The 20,444-nt window shown below is 52.2% G+C and overlaps 1 protein-coding gene across 1 annotated transcript in view; it reads left to right on the top strand.

Annotated features, from left to right (window-relative positions):
* sspo (SCO-spondin) overlaps positions 1–20,082 on the top strand; it is a 90,774-nt gene extending 70,692 nt beyond the window's left edge. The window contains 25 exon segments of the mRNA XM_060045785.1: positions 1–58; positions 740–960; positions 1,286–1,321; positions 1,980–2,144; positions 2,480–2,692; positions 2,880–3,047; positions 3,681–3,815; positions 4,047–4,284; positions 4,433–4,585; positions 5,083–5,129; positions 6,096–6,266; positions 7,325–7,501; positions 8,045–8,200; positions 8,480–8,604; positions 10,842–10,981; positions 11,635–11,681; positions 12,516–12,731; positions 15,355–15,516; positions 16,565–16,681; positions 17,042–17,180; positions 17,376–17,572; positions 18,098–18,268; positions 18,766–18,893; positions 18,991–19,148; positions 20,013–20,082. The exon segment at positions 1–58 is cut by the window's left edge and continues 88 nt beyond it. Of these exon segments, the coding sequence (XP_059901768.1) occupies positions 1–58; positions 740–960; positions 1,286–1,321; positions 1,980–2,144; positions 2,480–2,692; positions 2,880–3,047; positions 3,681–3,815; positions 4,047–4,284; positions 4,433–4,585; positions 5,083–5,129; positions 6,096–6,266; positions 7,325–7,501; positions 8,045–8,200; positions 8,480–8,604; positions 10,842–10,981; positions 11,635–11,681; positions 12,516–12,731; positions 15,355–15,516; positions 16,565–16,681; positions 17,042–17,180; positions 17,376–17,572; positions 18,098–18,268; positions 18,766–18,893; positions 18,991–19,148; positions 20,013–20,082 (3,608 nt within the window).
* Positions 20,083–20,444: the final 362 nt, after the last annotated feature.

Here is a 20,444-nt window from a genome sequence, read left to right as displayed (position 1 = left end):
TCTCGGAGGGGGAGGAGCTCCCGCCCGGCAGCACCCTGCAGCACGACTGCAGCTCCTGGTGAAGAGCAGCGTCATCAGCATCTTCTTCATCAAGCAGCATCATCCTCATCATCAGCATCAACATCATCAGCATCAGCATCAACGTCATCAGCATCATCTGCATCAGCATCATCTGCATCAGCATCATCAGCATCATCCTCATCATCAGCATCAGCATCAACGTCATCAGCATCATCTGCATCAGCATCATCAGCATCCTCAGCATCAACTGCATCCTCATCATCATCATCATCATCTTCAGCAGCATCATTCTCATCATCATCATCGTCAGTATCATCAACATCAGCATCAGCATCCGCATCCTCAGCATCATCTGCATCCTCATCAGCATCCTCATCCTCAACCTCATCATCAACATCCTCATTATCATGGTCATCATCATTCTCATCCTCATCAGCCTCATGATCGTCATCATCTTCAGGATGTCCATCCTCCTCATTATCCTTTTTATCATCCTTTTTATCATCCCAATCCTTATTATGCTTATCATCATCCTTTGTATCATCCTCATCATCACTGCATCGTTCTCCTCCTCCTCAGCACCACTACTCATGAACACAGGCCCTTTGCTCTGTCCCCGCTGTTCCCTCCCCAACCATCCCACAGTAGTGAACCGCTCATCGGTCGTGTGACGTCCTCACTGTCGTTAACCCCGGTGGCCTCGTGTCCCGCCCCTCAGCTCCTGTGAGCACGGCCTGTGGGACTGCTCCCTGGCCCACTGCCCCCTGGACGGGGGCCTGGCGCCCTGGGCCCCCTGGAGCCCCTGCTCCCTGTCCTGCGGGGGCCTGGGTCTGAAGAGCCGGTCGCGGGGCTGCACCAAGCCCCCCCCCGCCCACGGAGGACGGGACTGCCATGGGGTCCGTCTGGAGAACACCTACTGCCAGGCGCCGGACTGCCCCGGTGAGCACGGAGACAGGCCACTGACGGGGGCCTGGAGAGAGACCGCCCGGGGCAACGAGGGCCCTCAGAGGGGCCCCGATCTAGTGGAGGAGCTACCTGGGAGGAGGAGGGGGAATACATTATCTTTGTTCTTATATTAGATTACGCGTGAACACGTTCACAAGTTATAGTGTTGGAGAGTTATTGGAGGAAATCAACGGACAGACGGATCAGGTCGTTCCGGCTTTCCCTTTGTAGCACCGTTTTATACAGCTCTCGATACTTAATATTTAATCCTACAGTTCCACCCTGCCGGCACACGTTAACCTTCTCTGTGTTTCCCTAGTGCTCGTCGGTCCTACAGAAGCCCCCAGCACACCAGGTAGAACACACGCTCGGACCTGTGCAACGCGTTCATGTCATCCCCTCTCTGACCTCTGACCTGTGTAACGCTTTAATGTCATCCCCTCTCTGACCTCTGACCTGTGTAACGCTTTCATGTCATCCCCTCTCTGACCTGTGTGACGCTTTAATGTCATCCCCTCTCTGACCTCTGACCTGTGTAACGCTTTCATCCCCTCTCTGACCTCTGACCTGTGTAACGCTTTCATGTCATCCCCTCTCTGACCTCTGACCTGTGTAACGCTTTAATGTCATCCCCTCTCTGACCTCTGACCTGTGTAACGCTTTCATGTCATCCCCTCTCTGACCTCTGACCTGTGTAACGCTTTAATGTCATCCCCTCTCTGACCTCTGACCTGTGTAACGCTTTCATGTCATCCCCTCTCTGACCTCTGACCTGTGTAACGCTCTCATGTCATCCCCTCTCTGACCTCTGACCTGCGTAACCCTTTCATGCCGTCCACTGACCTCTGACACTTTGACCTCCGACCTGCGTAACCCTTTCATGTTCCCCCTGATGCTCTGACCTCACATCTGTGTCACCCATCCAAGCCGTCTCCTTTCTGACCTCTGACCTGTGTCACCCCTCCATGCCGTCCCCTCTCTGACCTCTGACCTGCGTGACCCCCCCCCCCCAGACGACGACGCGGGCTTCTCCCCCTGGTCCTCCTGGAGCCCCTGCAGCCGGACCTGCAGTGACGCCCACACCCCCGCCACCAAGACCCGCCAGCGCCGCTGCGTCAGCCCGCCCTGCTCCGGGGCCCCCCACCAGGAGAAGGCCTGCAACCTGCCCCAGTGCCCAGGTACACCCCCCCACCCCCCCCCTCTCAGTCCACAGGGGTCTACCATCTGGTCCACGTTATACCACGTAACACAACGTAGACCTTGTAGTGTAGAGAGTGGAGCACTCCACACACTGTCCCTGCTGCGGCTCCAGGAAGAAGTATTAATTTAATCTTCTTTATTGATTGTTGTATCCTGCTTGTGAATGTATAAAATAGTATTTGCATTCTGTTCCTGTGGCTGACTGTATGTGTCTGTGTGTGTGGGTGCGTGCATGTGTGCGTCTGTCTGTGTATGTGTGTGTCTGTGTGTCTCTGTGTGTGTGTGTCTCTGTGTGTGTCTCTGTGTGCCCCAGACGGCGGGGCCGTGTGCGAGGGGGAGGGCTGCGTTAGCAGGAACTGCTCCTGGACGGTCTGGGCCCCGTGGGTGACCTGCTCGCGTTCCTGCGGCGTGGGCCAGCAGCTCAGGCTGAGGACCTTCGTGGCCCCGGGGCCCGGCGGGGCCTGGTGCCACGACATCCTGGACGGGAACCAGGAGCAGCGCTTCTGCAACATCCGGCCCTGCAGAGGTGAGGGGCGGGACGGGGCGGGGCAGATTTCTGTAGGATAATTTGATGTCTGGATGTAAAGAAAGTGTGTGTGTGTGTGTGTGTGTGTGTGTGTGTGTGTGTGTGTGTGTGTGTGTGTGTGTGTGTGTGTGTGTGTGTGTGTGTGTGTGTGTGTGTGTGTGTGTGTGTGTGTGTGTGTGTGTGCCAGTGGACGGGGGGTGGTCCCGCTGGAGCCCCTGGTCCCGCTGTGATAAGGTGTGTGGTGGGGGGCGCTCCATACGCACCCGGTCCTGCTCCAGCCCCCCGCCCAAGAACGGAGGCCTCAAGTGTGAGGGGGAGAAGAACCAGGTGAAGCCCTGCAGCACCAAGCCCTGTGGTGAGACGCATGCACGCACGCACGCACGCACGCACGCACGCACGCACGCACGCACGCACGCACGCACGCACGCACGCAAGCACGCACGCACGCACTCACGTGTGATGGTGTTGGTCAGTGTGATGGTGTTGGTCACTGTGATGGTGTTGGTCAGTGTGATGGTGTTGGTCAGTGTGATGGTGTTGGTCACTGTGATGGTGTTGGTCACTGTTGGTGTTGGTCAGTGTGATGGTGTTGGTCAGTGTGATGGTGTTGGTCAGTGTGATGGTGTTGGTCACTGTGATGGTGTTGGTCACTGTGATGGTGTTGTTCACTGTGATGGTGTTGGTCAGTGTGATGGTGTTGGTCACTGTGATGGTGTTGGTCACTGTGATGGTGTTGGTCAGTGTGATGGTGTTGGTCAGTGTGATGGTGTTGGTCACTGTGATGGTGTTGGTCAGTGTGATGGTGTTGGTCACTGGTTGGTCAGTGTGATGGTGTTGGTCACTGTGATGGTGTTGGTCACTGTGATGGTGTTGGTCAGTGCGTTGGAGGTCCCTTAACGAGCTCTCCTCTAACGAGCTGCAGCCTGTGGTATTGGTGTGGAGGGTGTGAAGCAGTACAATGCTAACGAGCTCCGTGTTTCGGGCCCAGAAGAGAAGGGCTGTCCTCCTGGCCAGGAGGTGGCGCTGTGTGCCAACCAGTGTCCCCAGCGCTGCTCGGACCTGCAGCAGGGCATCGAGTGCCATGGCAACGCAGAGTGTCAGCCCGGATGCCGCTGCCCCAAAGGTACCGTGCTGCACCGTGTGGGTCCTGTCTGCCCCGCCCCTTCTGCCCCGCCCCGCCCTCTCTGCCCCGCCCCCTCAGCCCCACCCAGTCTGGGCCATTGATTTAACCAGACTTAGTTCCTGTTGAAACCGAAGCACACAGATGAAGTTTGTTTGTCTTGTGTGTGTGTGTGTTGTTTGTTTGTTTGCCTTGTGTGTGTGTGTGTGTGTGCGTGTGCGTGTGTGCGTGCAGGCCAGCTGCAGCAGGAGGGTGTGTGTGTGCAGCTGTGGCAGTGTGACTGCGTGGACTCTCTGGGTCAGACCTGGGCAGCCGGCAGCTCCCACCAGGTCTCCTGCAACAACTGCAGCTGCTCCGACGGACAGCTGCTCTGCACCAATCACAGCTGCGAGGACGCCTGCTCCTGGAGCTCCTGGTCCAACTGGGCCTCCTGTAGCACTTCCTGTGGGCGGGGCCAGAGAACACGATACAGGTGAGAGAGACGAGGGGGACACTTTATCTTCAAATGATGAATCATTTTGACCGGATGGAACCCACTTTTTGTCTGTGCTGTGATTGGTCTCAGGTCCATGACCCCTGACCCCAGAGACCACAATGTGTCTGTGCTCTGATTGGTTCAGGTCCATGACCCCTGAGACCCCCGGGGCCAGCTGCCAGTTTGAGGAGGTCCAGCATAAGTCATGTGACCCGGGGCCGTGCCCGCGCCTCTGTGTCCATGACGACCAGGACCTCTGGGTGGGAGACACATGGCTGCAGGGGGAGTGTCAGCAATGGTGAGGGGACACACGCACGCACACGCATGCACACACGCACGCGCGCACGTACCAACACACGTATACACGCACGCACGCACATACACACGCACGAACGTACACACACACACACACACACACGTACACACGCACGCATGTACACACACACACACACACAAGCACGTCCACATGCACGTACACACCACGCACGCACGTACACACATGCATACACACATGCACACACATGCACACAGACACGATCAACAGACGCACACATCAGACAAAACATTGCATGAACAGTTCTATTCCAATTAATTTGAAACAATAAACATATTGATTATGTCTCCACACAGGTATGGATGCACACATTTGCCACAGTTGAATAAACAAAAACAGACACACACTCACACACACACACACACACACACACACACACACACACACACACACACACACACACACACACTGAGAACTGAGTGCTGGTTCTCATTTGTCCCTGTTCCTCTTCCTGTGTTCAGCACCTGCACCCCGGAGGGAGAATACTGCCAGGAGATCGAGTGCAGAGGTGGGTCTGCCCTCAGTCATCCTGAGAAGTTACCTAATGTTGTCAAAGGAGTTACCTCATGATGCCTGAGAAGTTACCTTATAATGCCTGAGAAGTTACGTCAAGATGCCTAAGGAGTTACCTCATGAGGCCTAAGGAGTTACCTCATGATGCCTGAGAAGTTACCTCATGATGCCTGAGAAGTTACCTCATGATGCCTGAGGAGTTACCTCATGAGGCCTGAGAAGGTACCTCATAAGCCTGAGAAGTTACCTCATGAGGCCTGAGAGGTAACGTCTGAGGCCTGAGAAGTTACCTCATGAGGCTTAGAAGTTACCTCATGAGGCCTGAGAAGTTACCTCATGATGCCTGAGAAGTTGCCTCATGAGGCCTGAGAAGTTACCTCATGAGGCCTGAGAAGTTACCTCATGAGGCCTGAGAAGTTACCTCATGAGGCTTAGAAGTTACCTCATGAGGCCTGAGAAGGTACCTCATAAGCCTGAGAAGTTACCTCATGAGGCCTGAGAGGTAACGTCTGAGGCCTGAGAAGTTACCTCATGAGGCTTAGAAGTTACCTCATGAGGCCTGAGAAGTTACCTCATGAGGCCTGAGAAGTTACCTCATGAGGCCTGAGAAGTTACCTCATGAGGCCTGAGAAGTTACCTCATGAGGCTTAGAAGTTACCTCATGAGGCTTAGAAGTTACCTCATGAGGCCTGAGAAGGTACCTCATGAGGCCGGCTCTCTGCTGCCTCCTCCTAACCTCCATATATTCCCCGAAACATTTCAGGATCTGTTTTAATGTTGAATAAAAGAGAAGGCCAAAATAAAATAAAAGGCCAAAGTAATAGGCAAGGCCATAATAAAAGTAAATGGCAAATATAAAACGATCCAAATTAGATTGATATAAATGTGCGCAGCTGAGCAGCGTTGTACGCTGTAGACCTCAGTAAGTCTCAGGACGGGTTCAAACGATCTCTCCCCCCAGTGGACGGGGGCTGGACGCCGTGGTCGGTGTGGGCCGACTGCCCGGTGACCTGCGGACAGGGTACACAGGTTCGATCCCGCGCCTGCGTCAACCCCCCCCCGCGCAACAACGGCTCCCACTGCGGGGGTCCGGAGCGAGAGGTCCAGGACTGCAGAGCCCCCCCGTGTCTGGGTTCGTACCATCTGAGAGCACAGGCTGAGGCCCCCCCTTACCCCTCACACCCCCCCACACCCCTCTGAAGCACTTAGTGTGTGTTGTACGTCCTGCCACTTAATGTACACACTTAATGTATGTTGTACGTCCTTGCACTTGAAAATAGTACTTAGCATTGTGTAGCATCTTGTCCTAGCTATTTTCGTTGTGTACGGGGAATGGGTTAACCTAGCGATTGTTAGTGCTCGGCACTTGGTTCCATGAACATCCTTCCTGTAACGAGAGCGATATAGTGTTGTTTCTCTTTCTTGTAAGTCTCTTTGGATAAAGCGTCTGCCAAATGCCCTTTATGTACATTTAAATGAATCAGAGCTGAACTCAACCCACTTTGAAATTCTTCTCTTTGTTATAACGTGATGATGATTTCCTAAATTTCTCTGCTGAGATGAATAAAGTAAATCTTATCTTATATTATGATGATGATGATGATGATGGCCCTGTGACGAAGCTTCACAGTCATACATAAAGTTGACATATTATACCAGTGTGAGTGTGATTAGCTGTTACAAGCCACAAGTGTGCGTTTCCAGCTTGATGTATGACGGATAGTTGAGCATCGTTTGCTACAGTCCACTGGGCAGGCTAGTAGACTGATCTATCCCGCACACATCTAGGTGGTTACGCCCACTTGTGATGTCAGAAGGGGCAGATTTTCCAAACTGGTGGCATAATATGTCACCTTAAATGAAATGAAATTATTTTATTTAATCAAATTGGTAAGGTAGCACTGAAGCCATAGTAGACTGACTTGTAGAAAGCCTCGGGAAACGTCTCTGTCAGCACCTAGATCCTAAATGCCTCAAGATTCTCAGCAACTGGGTGTTTCACATAGGGATGGTAATACTCATAAAAGTAGGAGAACAAATAGTGTGCTAGAAAACCAAGCAATTCTATGAGGTCAACCAAATTAAATAATAAACAGTGAAGAAGGCCACAATGGGACCCCTTTGTGCGGGCTTCGGTCTGGACGGAGGGTCTGACGCCTCTCCCCCCCCCCCCCCCCCCCCCCCCAACAGACGACCTTTGCCCCTGGTCGCCGTGGTCGCCGTGCTCCCGCAGCTGTGGGGCGGGCTCTGCGCTGCGGCGGCGTGGCTGCGTGTGCGAGGAGGCGGGGGACGCAGCCTGCCCCCCCGAGGTGGAGGCAGAGCGGGGCGTGGAGGAGACCCAGCTGTGCTACAGGCGGCCCTGCCCAGGTACCGGGGGCGGAGACCGCCCTCTGTGGTTACCGTGGTTTCTATAGAACGCTGTAGCGACCCGGGCCGGTGGGGCAACATGGCGGCCATTTTGTATGAGTGTGTTCCCTTTCTGACCTCCATGACCGCCGCTGTTTGAGTGAAGATCTTAATCAGACTTGTCATAGTTGTGCTTCTTTGTCTCGTCATCTTTCTCCCGCAGGCGTTCTGTAAAACCTTTTAAGATTTTTTAGAGGAGACTGAATTGAATGAATGGTAACAGAAACGTTCAAATTCACTTAACATGTGATTAAATGTTTCCAGGAAAATGCATCAGTGAAAAACCATATATATGTGTGTGTTTGTGTGTGTGTGTGTGTGTGCATGCACATGTATGCATATGCGTGCGTGTGTTTGTGTGTGTGTGTGTGTTTTGATGTGCGTGTGTGTGTGTGTGTGTGTGTGTGTGTGTGTGTGTGTGTGTGTGTGTGTGTGTGTGTGTGTGTGTGTGTGTGTGTGTGTGTGTGTGTGTGTGTGTGTGTGTGTGTGTGTGTGTGTGTGCAGGCTGTCCAATGTCGGAGTGGAGTGAGTGGTCACTGTGTTCCTGCGAGTCTCAGAGACAGCAGCGCCATCGCGTGGCTCTCTCCCCGGCCACCAGGGGGCAGCAATGCTCTCCTGTGGAAACCCAGAGCAGAGCCTGCAACCTCAGCCTCTGTGACAGTATGTAGCCAACACGTGTGTGTGTTTATGTGTTGGTTTATGTGTGTATGTGCGATTATGCAGATTTGCACAGCAATGTGATTGATCATTGAATGTAAACATAATAAGTCAAATAGTTCATTAGGGCACCATTTAAAATGTCTTCTTTGCCAGAGATAGTCTTATCCTACATCATTAAAGTCATTCCACAACCTCATAACAGATACGGTACTTAACTTAATGACTGCTGTTAACCGAGCAGCCTCCAGGCTGACAGCTCCTTCTTCCTCTGCTGTGCAGGCTGCGACGCACCCTTCCTCTACTCGGAGTGTGGCGCCCCCTGTGAGCAGCAGTGTGCGCTGCGGGGCCGTCCGGAGCTGTGTCTGGGGGCGGGGGGGTGCACCCCTGGGTGCTACTGCCCGCAGGTCAGCACGATCCACCTAACCCCTCCCCTCCACCCCTGACGCTCCTGTTGAGCTTCATCGTTGCGTCTTCTTTACTCACTTCAGGCTTTGTCTCTTCTTAACCGCAACAAACTCGCGCACTCGTTCATGTCCGCGCCCATTCTGAGGAGCGGGCCTCGGCCGACCTTTAACCTCTCGTGTTGCGATGAGTTCTGGTGGACCCGCTCCAGATGACTGGATTGGACGATGCTGAGCGCAGTGTGCAGCCATCAATAACAGTGAGATACGTTTGGAGGACGAGGCTATGTTTCTGGAGTCATTTTACCCCAAAGTCGGGGGAGTTCTCCAGGTGATTTACCGGACTATCAGGGGAAGGAGTGCGTCGGGCTTTGAGTAATGGTCCACGTCGCGGGAGGATTGAAGGGCCGTAGTGAAATATGCTGATAGAAACGAGAGCGCCCCCCGCCCTCCGCCCGCTGCATCAGTGCTGCTAATCTCCTTGTGTTTGACACTGATTTATTCCTACGCGGGTCACTGGAAAATTACTTTTTGCCAGTCTCACGCCTAAAGCGTCATATGCTGCTCACACATGGGGAGCGCCGGGCCGCTGTGGAACGTACGGTCGTGGTGCACTGCATGCCAGCCATGTATCGGAACACATTCACATGTATCATCAGAACACATTCACAAGTTCCATGTATCAGAACACATTCACATGTTCCATGTATCAGAACACATTCACATGTATCATCAGAACACATTCACATGTATCATCAGAACACATTCACATGTATCATCAGAACACATTCACATGTATCATCAGAACGCATTCACATGTATCATCAGAACACATTCACATGTATCATCAGAACACATTCACATGTATCATCAGAACACATTCACATGTTCGTTGTACCAGAACACATTCACATTTATCATCAGAACACATTCACATGTTCCATGTATCAGAACACATTCACATGTTCCATGTATCAGAACACATTCACATGTTCCATGTATCAGAACACATTCACATGTTTCTTGTATCAGAACACATTCACATGTTCCTTGCATCAGAACACATTCACATGTTCCTTGTATCAGAACACATTCACATGTTCCTTGCATCAGAACACATTCACATGTTCCTTGTATCAGAAAACCTTAACATGTTCCATTTATCGGAAAACTTTCAGAACACATTCACATTTTCCTTGAGGGGATGACTAGAAGAAAGAGGCAGAAGATTATTTGTTGCATTTTGCTCACCTTTATTTCCCCAACCTCCCCAGGAAATTACTAATTGAAACGATGCATATTGAAATATCATCCATTAACATTTTACGTGAAGAGAGAATTTGCAATAATGAATATTCACCTCATTACGTCGCCGCCACAGGGTCGGGTAGTCTGTGGAAAACGTGTGCGGTTTGTTTCATATCTTCCCCTGACAGAAGTGAAGAGTTCTCACGGCGTATGTCAACAGGCGTATCAATCTCTTTAATTAGGAGGAGGGATGAGGGCCAGGTCTGTTCCAGTCTGTTGTTGGCGTGGGGCTGAGCTAAACGGTATTGGAGGAGGCGCCGTGAGTCATGGTTGTCATGGTTGACATCACGCCCACTCGTGATGTCATATGGGGCTGATTTTCGAAACGGCTTGTAAGGCTAATCACACTCACACCTGGTGGTATAATATGTCCCCTTTAAAGAGCCAGATATATTTACATCAAAACCGGGTCACAGCAGTGCTGCTGCTTCTGATTCAGCGCACAGATGAGAGTTTAGGATCTAAATACGTCACGGGTCGTTCATCCTCTGAGAAACGCCAACAGATGCTGTGAGATTCCGATAACCTCAGTAGGGCAGAAATATCTAAACTCTCCCATGATTAAATCCTTATCTTATACAGCTCATCATCATCAAGATGTATTAAATATTGGAACAGTAATAGTTTTGATTCCCCAAATAAAACTTCCCACATCCGAGCAATAAAAACAAATGGCCGTATTGTTTGTGTACGTGGAGCATTCAATTATTGAGGTCAATTCATCACGTTTATCCAAGCACGAAACCATCGACAAATTTGCCTCGGCTCAACCCCACTCCAGAGTCTCAACTCCTCCATTGTGCAGTGTTTCGTAAAAATCCAATTTGCACATCTCCATAAAGTCTGCGATGGGATCTCGAATGAAGTCACGACCACGGCGGTCCTGAGAGCCCAGGGGCCGACATATCTGCCGTGCCGCCCTCTCCTGCCAGGGGCTGCTGCAGCACAACGGTAGCTGTGTTCCTCCGGAGGCCTGTGGCTGTGTCCACCTCCAGCAGGACGGCCCCGACCGGCCCCCCACGCCCATCACCGTCCCCCAGGGAGAGACCCTCGCCGTGGGCTGCAGCACCTGGTGGGGGTCCCTGCTGTCTGTCTGTCTGTCTGTCTGTCTGTCTGTCTGTCTGTCTGTCTGTCTGTCTGTCTGTCTGTGTGTGTGTGTGTGTCTGTCTGTCTGTCTGTCTGTCTGTCTGTCTGTCTGTCTGTCTTTTTCTCTGTGTCTGTCTGTCTGTCTGTCTGTCTGTCTGTCTGTCTGTCTGTCTCTCTCTCTGTCTCTCTTTCTATCTCTCCGTCTGCCTGTTTGTCTGTCAGTCTCTCTGTCTGTCTCCCCGTTTGTCTGTATATTTTTGTCTGCGTGTCTGTCTTTCTTTCTCTCTCCCTGTTTCTGTTTTTCTCTCTCTCTCTCTCTCTCTCTCTCTCTCTCTCTCTCTCTCTCTCTCTCTCTCTCTCTCACTCTCTCTTTGACTCTCTGCTGTCTGTCTGTTTGCTGTTTGTATGTCTTTACCATCTCTGCATATTCCAGATAAAACTGTCTGGGGTAGAATGTGAATATATGATGCAATCTACAGATTTTCCATTTCTACATCGGTCTTGATCCACCTATCATTTGAATGCATCATAATATTATTTCCAGCCATATCTTGGCTTAGCAGTACAATGTTTATGCTTTTGTTCTGAATATTGTAGCCTGTTTGTTTGAGATTTCATGCTCTGTGCTCTGTTCTGTAGCTTTTGCCATGAGGGGATTCTGCAGTGTGACATGAGAGAGTGTGAAGGTAAGATAAGATATGACACATTAATAACATATGAATCCTGCTCCGCTCCATCTGGGGGGAACCGGCAGGGATTAGAATTGCTGAATTGCTTATGCCTCCTCCGTGCTCCTTTGATTGACTCTCCCTTCCACCTCACATTCTTACACACTCAATCACACTCATGCAACCAATCACTTACTCACTCACTCACTCTCACACTCACTCACTCACTCGCTCACTTGCTCGCTCACTCACTCATTCTCACACTCACTCAAACTCACTCTCACACTCACTCACTCACTCACTCACGCTCATACTCACGCACCCAATAAACGTCTAACATATTTGCTCACTCACTCACTTACTCACTCTCACACTAACTCACTCACTCACTCTCACACTAACTCACTCACTCACTCTCACACTCCCTCACTCACTCACTCACTCACTCACTCACTCACTCACTCACTCACACACACACACACACACACACACACACACACACACACACACACACACACACACACACACACACACACACACACACACACACACACACACACACACACACAAACACACTCATTCACTTACTCATGCACTCTCATATTACGCACCCAATAACCGACTTACACACTCACTCATTCACTCACTCACTCACTCATTCACTCACTCACTCACTCACACTCACAATATTTACTCACTCACTCACTCTCACACTCACTCGCTCACTCACGCTCACTCACTCACTCACTCACTCACTCACTCACTCACTCACTCACTCACTCACCCACTCTCACACTAATTTCTTCACTCACTCACACACACGCTCCCCCCCCCCCCCCCCCCGACCCCCAGTCATTCTCAGCGAGTGGTCGGCGTGGACCCCCTGCTCTCCGTGCAAGCTGTCCCCTGCGGGGCCCGAGGGGCCCGGCCCGGTGTCCCTGCAGCGGCGCTACCGGGCCTGCCTGGACCTGGACTCGGGCCTCCCCGTGCCTGAGGAGGAGCAGCAGGGCCAGTGTCCCGGGCCGCTCAGCCAGGAGCGGGCCTGCCCGGACCCCGCGGTGTGCCGAGGTACGGGAGACCCTCTTCACCGCTCGTTAGACCCTCCTGCAGGCAGACCCCCTCCCTGGGGCTGAGTCGGAGGTCAGGGAGTCAGTGGATCACTGGGGCTGAGCCCGACGTCTGGGAGCCCCCCCCGCGTTCACACTGTACACGTCTGGCGACGGATGACGGAGGGCGTGGCTGGCGTATGGGTAACGCGATCTGATTGGCCGACGGATCCGTCGCCAGTTGAACATTTCTCAGCTTTTGGACGCAGGCAATGCATTGCGAGAGCGCCCCATGCAAAGTCAATGGGATCCGTTGACGGACGTGTACAGTGTGAACGCGGTGTCAGTGGATCACTGGGGCTGGGCCATCAGGGACTCAGTGGATCACTGGGGCTGGGCCATCAGGGTGTCAGTGGATCACTGGGCCCGACGTCAGGGAGTCAGTGGATCACTGGGGCTGGGCCATCAGGGACTCAGTGGATCACTGGGGCTGACGTCAGGGACTCAGTGAATCACTGGGGCTGGGCCATCAGGGACTCAGTGGATCACTGGGGCTGGGCCATCAGGGACTCAGTGGATCACTGGGGCTGGGCCATCAGGGACTCAGTGGATCACTGGGGCTGAGCCATCAGGGACTCAGTGGATCATCATCGCCTCACAGTAGAGGCCTGCTATGAGGAGCTGGTCCTGGTTTCAGGAGCACTGAAACCTAGCCTAGTCGGAGTGTGAGCGAGGCGGTGAATTAATGAAGGGACCACAGTGGGAGGGAGGGAGGGAGGGAGGGAGGACGAGAGAGAAGAGGGGAGGACAGAACACAGGTGGTCAGCAGCACACAGCCAAGCACCTCATCACTGTGACGCCAATGAGGTTTTTTATCGTCCTCCAAAAGTGTTCCTGTGGGTGCAATTAGCAGCTTCTAACTGGAATGTGACAAAGAGACGCGAAGGGCACAGAAAGTAACCATGAAAGAATTTCTGATGGTTCATTTAAACATTGGATAATGTTTTTATCGTTAATAGCTCTAACTTCATTGGCTCCTGGAAACCTTGGTTGCACTAAAATATGCTTATACAAGCATGCCTCCTCAACTGACTTATTGATGAGCAATATAAGGTATTAACGTGCAAACACAGTAGTACATAATTAAAATCGTACCAACAACCATCTCTCTATTGAATAATGCATATCTGTTTAGCATTATTGAAGGTCGATATTCGTTGTCAAAGAAAAATCTAATTAAAGTAAAAGTGAAAGTATTTAATACCAATATGCAGAGCTGAACCAGCAGTGGCAGCCGACTGACAACCATGAATACAAACACAGAGGAGCTTTAGTGGAGACCGCGAGGAACACTGAAGCATCACTTTAACCAAGACACACTATCTCTGTCCTGCATCTAGATTAGACTAGAAAAACGTTATTTATCCCAAGATGGGCAATTTAGTTCACAGTTTCCGGTCTTGCACAATAAATTACTTAATAAATACAATAAATAGCAATAAGAGGTAGACAAAATCATATATCAACAGCATTCCTAACCCACACATTTAACTCACAATTTAATTCAGTAAGTAACAACAACCCTGCCCCCGGATAATACACAGTTATTGTTTAGGAACTGCCTTGCAATAGGAATGGCTGAGAATATGTCTTATTGCATCATTATATGATATAATATATTCGTGCAATCGCTGGTGTACACAAACAAAGCTAATGAGAAAATGTCAAGTCTGTTATTCCGCTTTTCTATTTACTTCCAAATGAAGCAAACGGTGCTGCTATAATTCAGGTTTATTCAAAGAGGCATCGTTAATCGTTAATTTCTCATATGAGCCAATATCCCCGCTGCTCTTTATCGTGTTGGAATGGATTTGAAGAGTGCTTTGTTGTAGCCTTCGTCTTCCTCATCCCCAGGAACTTTGCAGAGAGCATAATTTGTCAAGTTCCTACCGCCAAACTAGATGAAAGTACTTCTATAACACTTAGAAAACGTTATCATCCCCAGGAGTACAAAGTTGGAATACAGGGTGAACTTTAAATTGAAAAGGAAGTGGAGAAAACATTGACCATCTTCTGTGGGACAAATAGTTATTATTTGATGAAGAGAGTAAATAAGCGGGATAAGATCTTTATTTCCGTCCATCCTTCCTGCATATGTGTTTGAACGGAAACTCCGGTGAGTTCTCACCGCAGCCTGACGGACTCAGCTCTCCGCCCTCACACTGGATCCCTCTCACTGGGACCAGTGAGGTGGAATCACTGGATGCCTCTCACTCACAGTGGGGCAGGTTTATAAAACATTCAGTTGTTCCAAAGCTACAAAGACGATTTTATTGATTCCTTAACTTCGAGGGCACAGCCATCAACGAAAGAAACTAGTGGAGTCCCCTGCATCCTTGATCATAAGGAGCTTAGAGTGGTGGAGTACGTCTCTAGAGAGGAGACTTGAACCATATCGAGGAATGGTTTTGTTCACGATAACGACCACGCTCACAAATGATTTGCAGGATTCATCACACAAACAACCATGAGCTGGTTTATTTTATGATGACGATGATGGTTCCATCTGCTGAGCCAAACACAACTTATCACAAACACCACGGCGCCGTCAGAAACACAATTTCCTTCCTCGCCCCACCCCTCAGACGTGTGTGTGTGGAGAGCGTGGGGGGCCTGGGGGGCCTGCACCCAGCCCTGCAGTGGAGGCTTCAGGCAACGCCACAGGCAGCCTCTCGCCCCCTCCCCAGGACCCCACTGCAGGAGGCAGCAGACCCAGAGCCAGAGCTGCAACACAGGCCTCTGCCCAGGTACAGTACCCCCACACACCTGTACCCAGGTACAGTAACCCCACACACCTGTACCCAGGTACAGTACCCCCACACACCTGTACCCAGGTACAGTAACCCCACACACCTGTACCCAGGTACAGTACCCCCACACACCTGTACCCAGGTACAGTAACCCCACACACCTGTACCCAGGTATAGCACCCCCACACACCTGTACCCAGGTACAGTACCCTAACACACTTGTACCCAGGTACAGTACCCTAACACACCTGTACCCAGGTACAGTAACCCCACACACCTGTACCCAGGTACAGTACCCTAACACACTTGTACCCAGGTACAGTACCCCCACACACCTGTACCCAGGTACAGTACCCCCACACACCTGTACCCAGGTATAGTACCCCCAGACACCTGTACCCAGGTACAGTACCCTAACACACTTGTACCCAGGTACAGTACCCTAACACACCTGTACCCAGGTACAGTACCCTAACACACCTGTACCCAGGTACAGTACCCTAACACACCTGTACCCAGGTACAGTACCCTAATACACCTGTACCCAGGTACAGTACCCTGATGCCGCGTTTCCACTGCAGGGTGTGGAACGGATCAGATCGCAAAGGTGCGGTAGGGAGGGGGCGGTATAGCCCAGCTCAGTTCCGAGGTCGCGTTTCCACTGCCGACAGTACCCTTTGTGGTAGGCCGGATGTCGATCGCCGCGGCAGCTACGTAAACATCGTAAACAACGTCTTCCTCCCCAAGAATGCAGACGAACGTCTCCACCTCCTTGTTCGCCCAAGCAAGCGTTTTACGCAACATGTTAATTGTAAAGAATAATACCTCGAGGCTACTGTTCGTTAGTTTTTATCCCCGCGTCACCCGGAAGTGATGATTCTGTCGACCAATCAACGGAGGGGGTGTGTAGCTAGAATTTCCCGGGACCCTTTCAGGCGTCTCGTCGTATAGCACCCCAACACACCTGTACCCAGGAACAGCACCCCCACAGTTAGTCTAGAGAGCGTCATGCTTGCTGACTGTTACTCTTTTGTAATGACTTTAGGTGAGCGCTGCGAGGACCGGGGGCGGACCTACCAAGAGGGCTGTGCCAATCAGTGTCCCCGCAGCTGCACCGACCTATGGGAGCACGTGCAGTGTCTACAGGGAGCCTGTCACTCAGGTAGTCTACTGGGATCCACACCGTGCATGGCCTTGTCGGTCTTGCATACACCTCCTCCCTGATGAGTGTCATCATCTATCCCCTCCTCCCTGATGAGTGTCATCATCTATCCCCTCCTCCCTGACCATCATCTATCCCCTCCTACTTGATGAGTGTCATCATATATCCCCTCCTACTTGATGAGTGTCATCATATATCCCCTCCTACTTGATGAGTGTCATCATATATCCCCTCCTACCTGATGAGTGTCATCATCTATCCCCTCCTACTTGATGAGTGTCATCATCTATCCCCTCCTCCCTGATGAGTGTCATCATCTATCCCCTCCTCCCTGACCATCATCTATCCCCTCTCTGGCAGGATGCCGCTGTCCAGAGGGCCAGCTGCTGCAGGACGGAGAGTGCGTCCCGCTGGCTGACTGCCGCTGCGGCTTGCCGTCGGGCAACGGCAGCCTGGAGTTCAACCCGGGGGAGAACGCCACGCTGGACTGTAACGACTGGTCAGCACACACACGCACGCACACACACACACACACACACACACACACACACACACACACACACACACACAAACAGTGTCAGCCTTACCTACTTAACTACAGATTTTTCGTCATTACATCATCATTCAGGTTTGTCAATCTATCTCTGCCTTTTGCCCCAGCTTGGCCCAATGGTTGTGTTTTCTTCTCCTCCAGTGTGTGTGAGAACAGCCGTCTGGTCTGCACCAAGCATCTCTGCCCCGCCTACCAGCCCTGGAGCCAATGGAGCGTCTGCTCTGCCTCATGTGGGCGTGGCCAGAGGACGAGGACACGCCCCTGCCTGGAGCAAGAGGGCGGGGTTCCCTGCGGGGACACGGAGCAGACGGACAGCTGCCTGCTGCCGGCCTGCCCAGGTAGCACACACGCACGCACGCACGCACACGCACACACACACACACACACACACACACACACACACACACACACATACACACCTGCACACACACTTGCACACATGCACACCTGCCCACACCCCTGCATACAGACACACAAAACAATCCCCTCCAGGATGTCCTTGTATGACTGATTGATTGAGTATGTTTATTTTCGTGTCATGCCACACAAGTGGCCCATCCTACACATGATTACAACACACTGATATAACTACACAAAGAGTGTAGTAAATACACAATCATAGTACACTATACAATACAATACAATACATCCGACACCGGATAAACACACTAAATATAAATTGACATATTCCTCCTAGCCCTCATAACCTTAGTCGAAAATCATGATGAAACAGACATTTCAAAATAAAATGAATTTCATTTTCAATTTCATTGAGCTCACAAAGTTAGGGTACAAAAGTTACAAAGGTCCTTGTCTGAGTATCACAGCCCCGTTCCCACCCGCCTCCCCCCTCTCCCCCCCAGCCGACTGTGAGCTGAGTGAGTGGTCCTCGTGGAGCGAGTGCAGCGCCTCGTGTGGCGGGGGGGTGTCGGTGCGGAACAAGACGCTGGTGCAGGAGGCGGAGCCCGGGGGGCGGGCCTGCAGCCCACCGCTGGAGCAGCGCACCGTCTGTAACACCAGCAGCTGCCTGCCTGGTGAGGACGCACACGCACGCACGCTCAAGCACACGTACACACACATGCACGCACTCACTCACTCACTCACTCACTCACTCACACACTCACTCACACACTCACTCACTCACTCACTCACTCACTCACTCACTCACTCACTCACTCACTCACTCACTCACTCACTCACTCACTCACTCACTCACTCACTCACTCACTCACTCACACACCCACACGCAGACACACAAACTTACTCGCCCACTCACACGCTCGCTTGCTCCCTGACTGACTGACTGACTGACTAACTGACTCCCTCCCTCCCTCCCTCCCTCCCTCCCTCCCTCCCTCCCTCTAATGTATTTTCTTATCTTATGTATTAAAGTGTTGCTTTAACACATGGATGCCTTTCGAATGTCAGGGGATCGTCACAGGGATTAAGGCCCGGGATGAGATACAGTACACAATACCAACACTTTGTTTGGGTGTGTGTGTGTGTGTGTGTGTGTGTGTGTGCCTCTCAGAGTGTCCCCGTGGCGAGGTGTTCAGTGTGTGTGCCGGCTCGTGTCCACACGCCTGCGAGGACCTGTGGCCCCAGAGCCAGTGTGTGGCGGGCCCCTGCACCCCGGGCTGCTCCTGCCCCCCAGGACAGGTCAGTGTGATGTATCCCCCCCCCCCCCCCTCTGTCCTGCTGCCTGTCCACGTCCCCCCCTCCAGGAGGAGAGTCTCACTGTCGCCCCCCCCCCCAGGTGCTGTACGGGGGCTCCTGCGTGTCCCGGGACGACTGCCCCTGCTCGCCCCTCGCTCTCCTGCGTGGGAACCACGAGCTGAACTCCAGCGCCGAGGAGAGCGGCCCGGAGGCCCCGGTGCCCCCCGGCTCCACCATCAAGCACCTCTGTAACACCTGGTAACACCCCCACCCCCCCACCCCACCTCTGTAACACCTGGTAACACCCCCCCCCCCCACCCCACCTCTGTAACACCTGGTAACACCCCCCCCCCCCACCTCTGTAACACCTGGTAACACCCCCCCCCCCCCCACCTCTGTAACACCTGGTAACACCCCCCCCCCCACCCCACCTCTGTAACACCTGGTAACACCCCCACCCCCCACCTCTGTAACACCTGGTAACACCCCCCCCCCCCACCTCTGTAACACCTGGTAACACCCCCCCCCCCCACCTCTGTAACACCTGGTAACAGCCCCCCCCCCCCCCCACACCTCTGTAACACCTGGTAACACACCCCCCCCCCCCACCTCTGTAACACCTGGTAACACCCCCCCCCCCCCCACCTCTGTAACACCTGGTAACACCCCCCCCCCCCCCCACCTCTGTAACACCTGGTAACACCCCCCCCCCCACCTCTGTAACACCTGGTAACACCCCCCCCCCCCCCCCCACCTCTGTAACACCTGGTAACACCCCCCCCCCCCCCCCCCCCCCCCCAAATATATATAAACATTAATATATATTTGACTTGGAATGTAAACTTGAAAACAGCCCACTTAATAATCAGGGCTGAGTCAGCGCCAACTGCTGGCTGGCGGGACGGGGAACTGGTTCTAGACCACTCAACGGTTCTGTACCTACCAAAGAGAAAATCGTACAGGGGGTCGGGAACAATTCTGTGCCAGTAGTTCTTGCCCGGAGCTGTTGTCTCTCTCACTATCTTCTTCGTTAGCGCTTAATGATAAACTCTCCTCACTCAATCACTCAATCTTAATTGAGTGTGTCTCTGTTCACATTGATGATGTGGGTGTCCCTGTCAGGCCTGTCTGTGGTGCGTCCTGTCTGTGGTACGTCATGTCTGTGGTGAACATCTCTGTGTTCGTGGGCTGACTCTGAACGAGTCTGGTCCCTGATCTTATCAGTCGTGCCTGATGGACTCTGGTGGATGGGGACGGTTGAACGAGCTCTTGGCTGTTAGGACGAGCGCTCTGATGAAGTACATGTCCCTAAAGTAATGTCTGTAGCGTGTTTCAATCTTGGGGCAATCATTAAACAACGAAAGCACCTCCTATATTAGTCTGTACCATCTGTTGGACATGTAGCGTTGGTGAAAGAAGACACACACGGACACGCAAACAGACGCACACAAAAAGACATACACAAATTGAGACACACACAGTCAGAGACAAACAGACACAAGCAGAGACACACTCAAACAGACATACACACATCGACACACACAGACACACACA

Source organism: Gadus macrocephalus, chromosome 23 (genome assembly GCF_031168955.1).
Source record: "Gadus macrocephalus chromosome 23, ASM3116895v1".
In the NCBI taxonomy this organism is placed as follows: Eukaryota; Metazoa; Chordata; class Actinopteri; order Gadiformes; family Gadidae; genus Gadus; species Gadus macrocephalus.
This window is presented reverse-complemented; position numbering and strand designations above follow the sequence as displayed.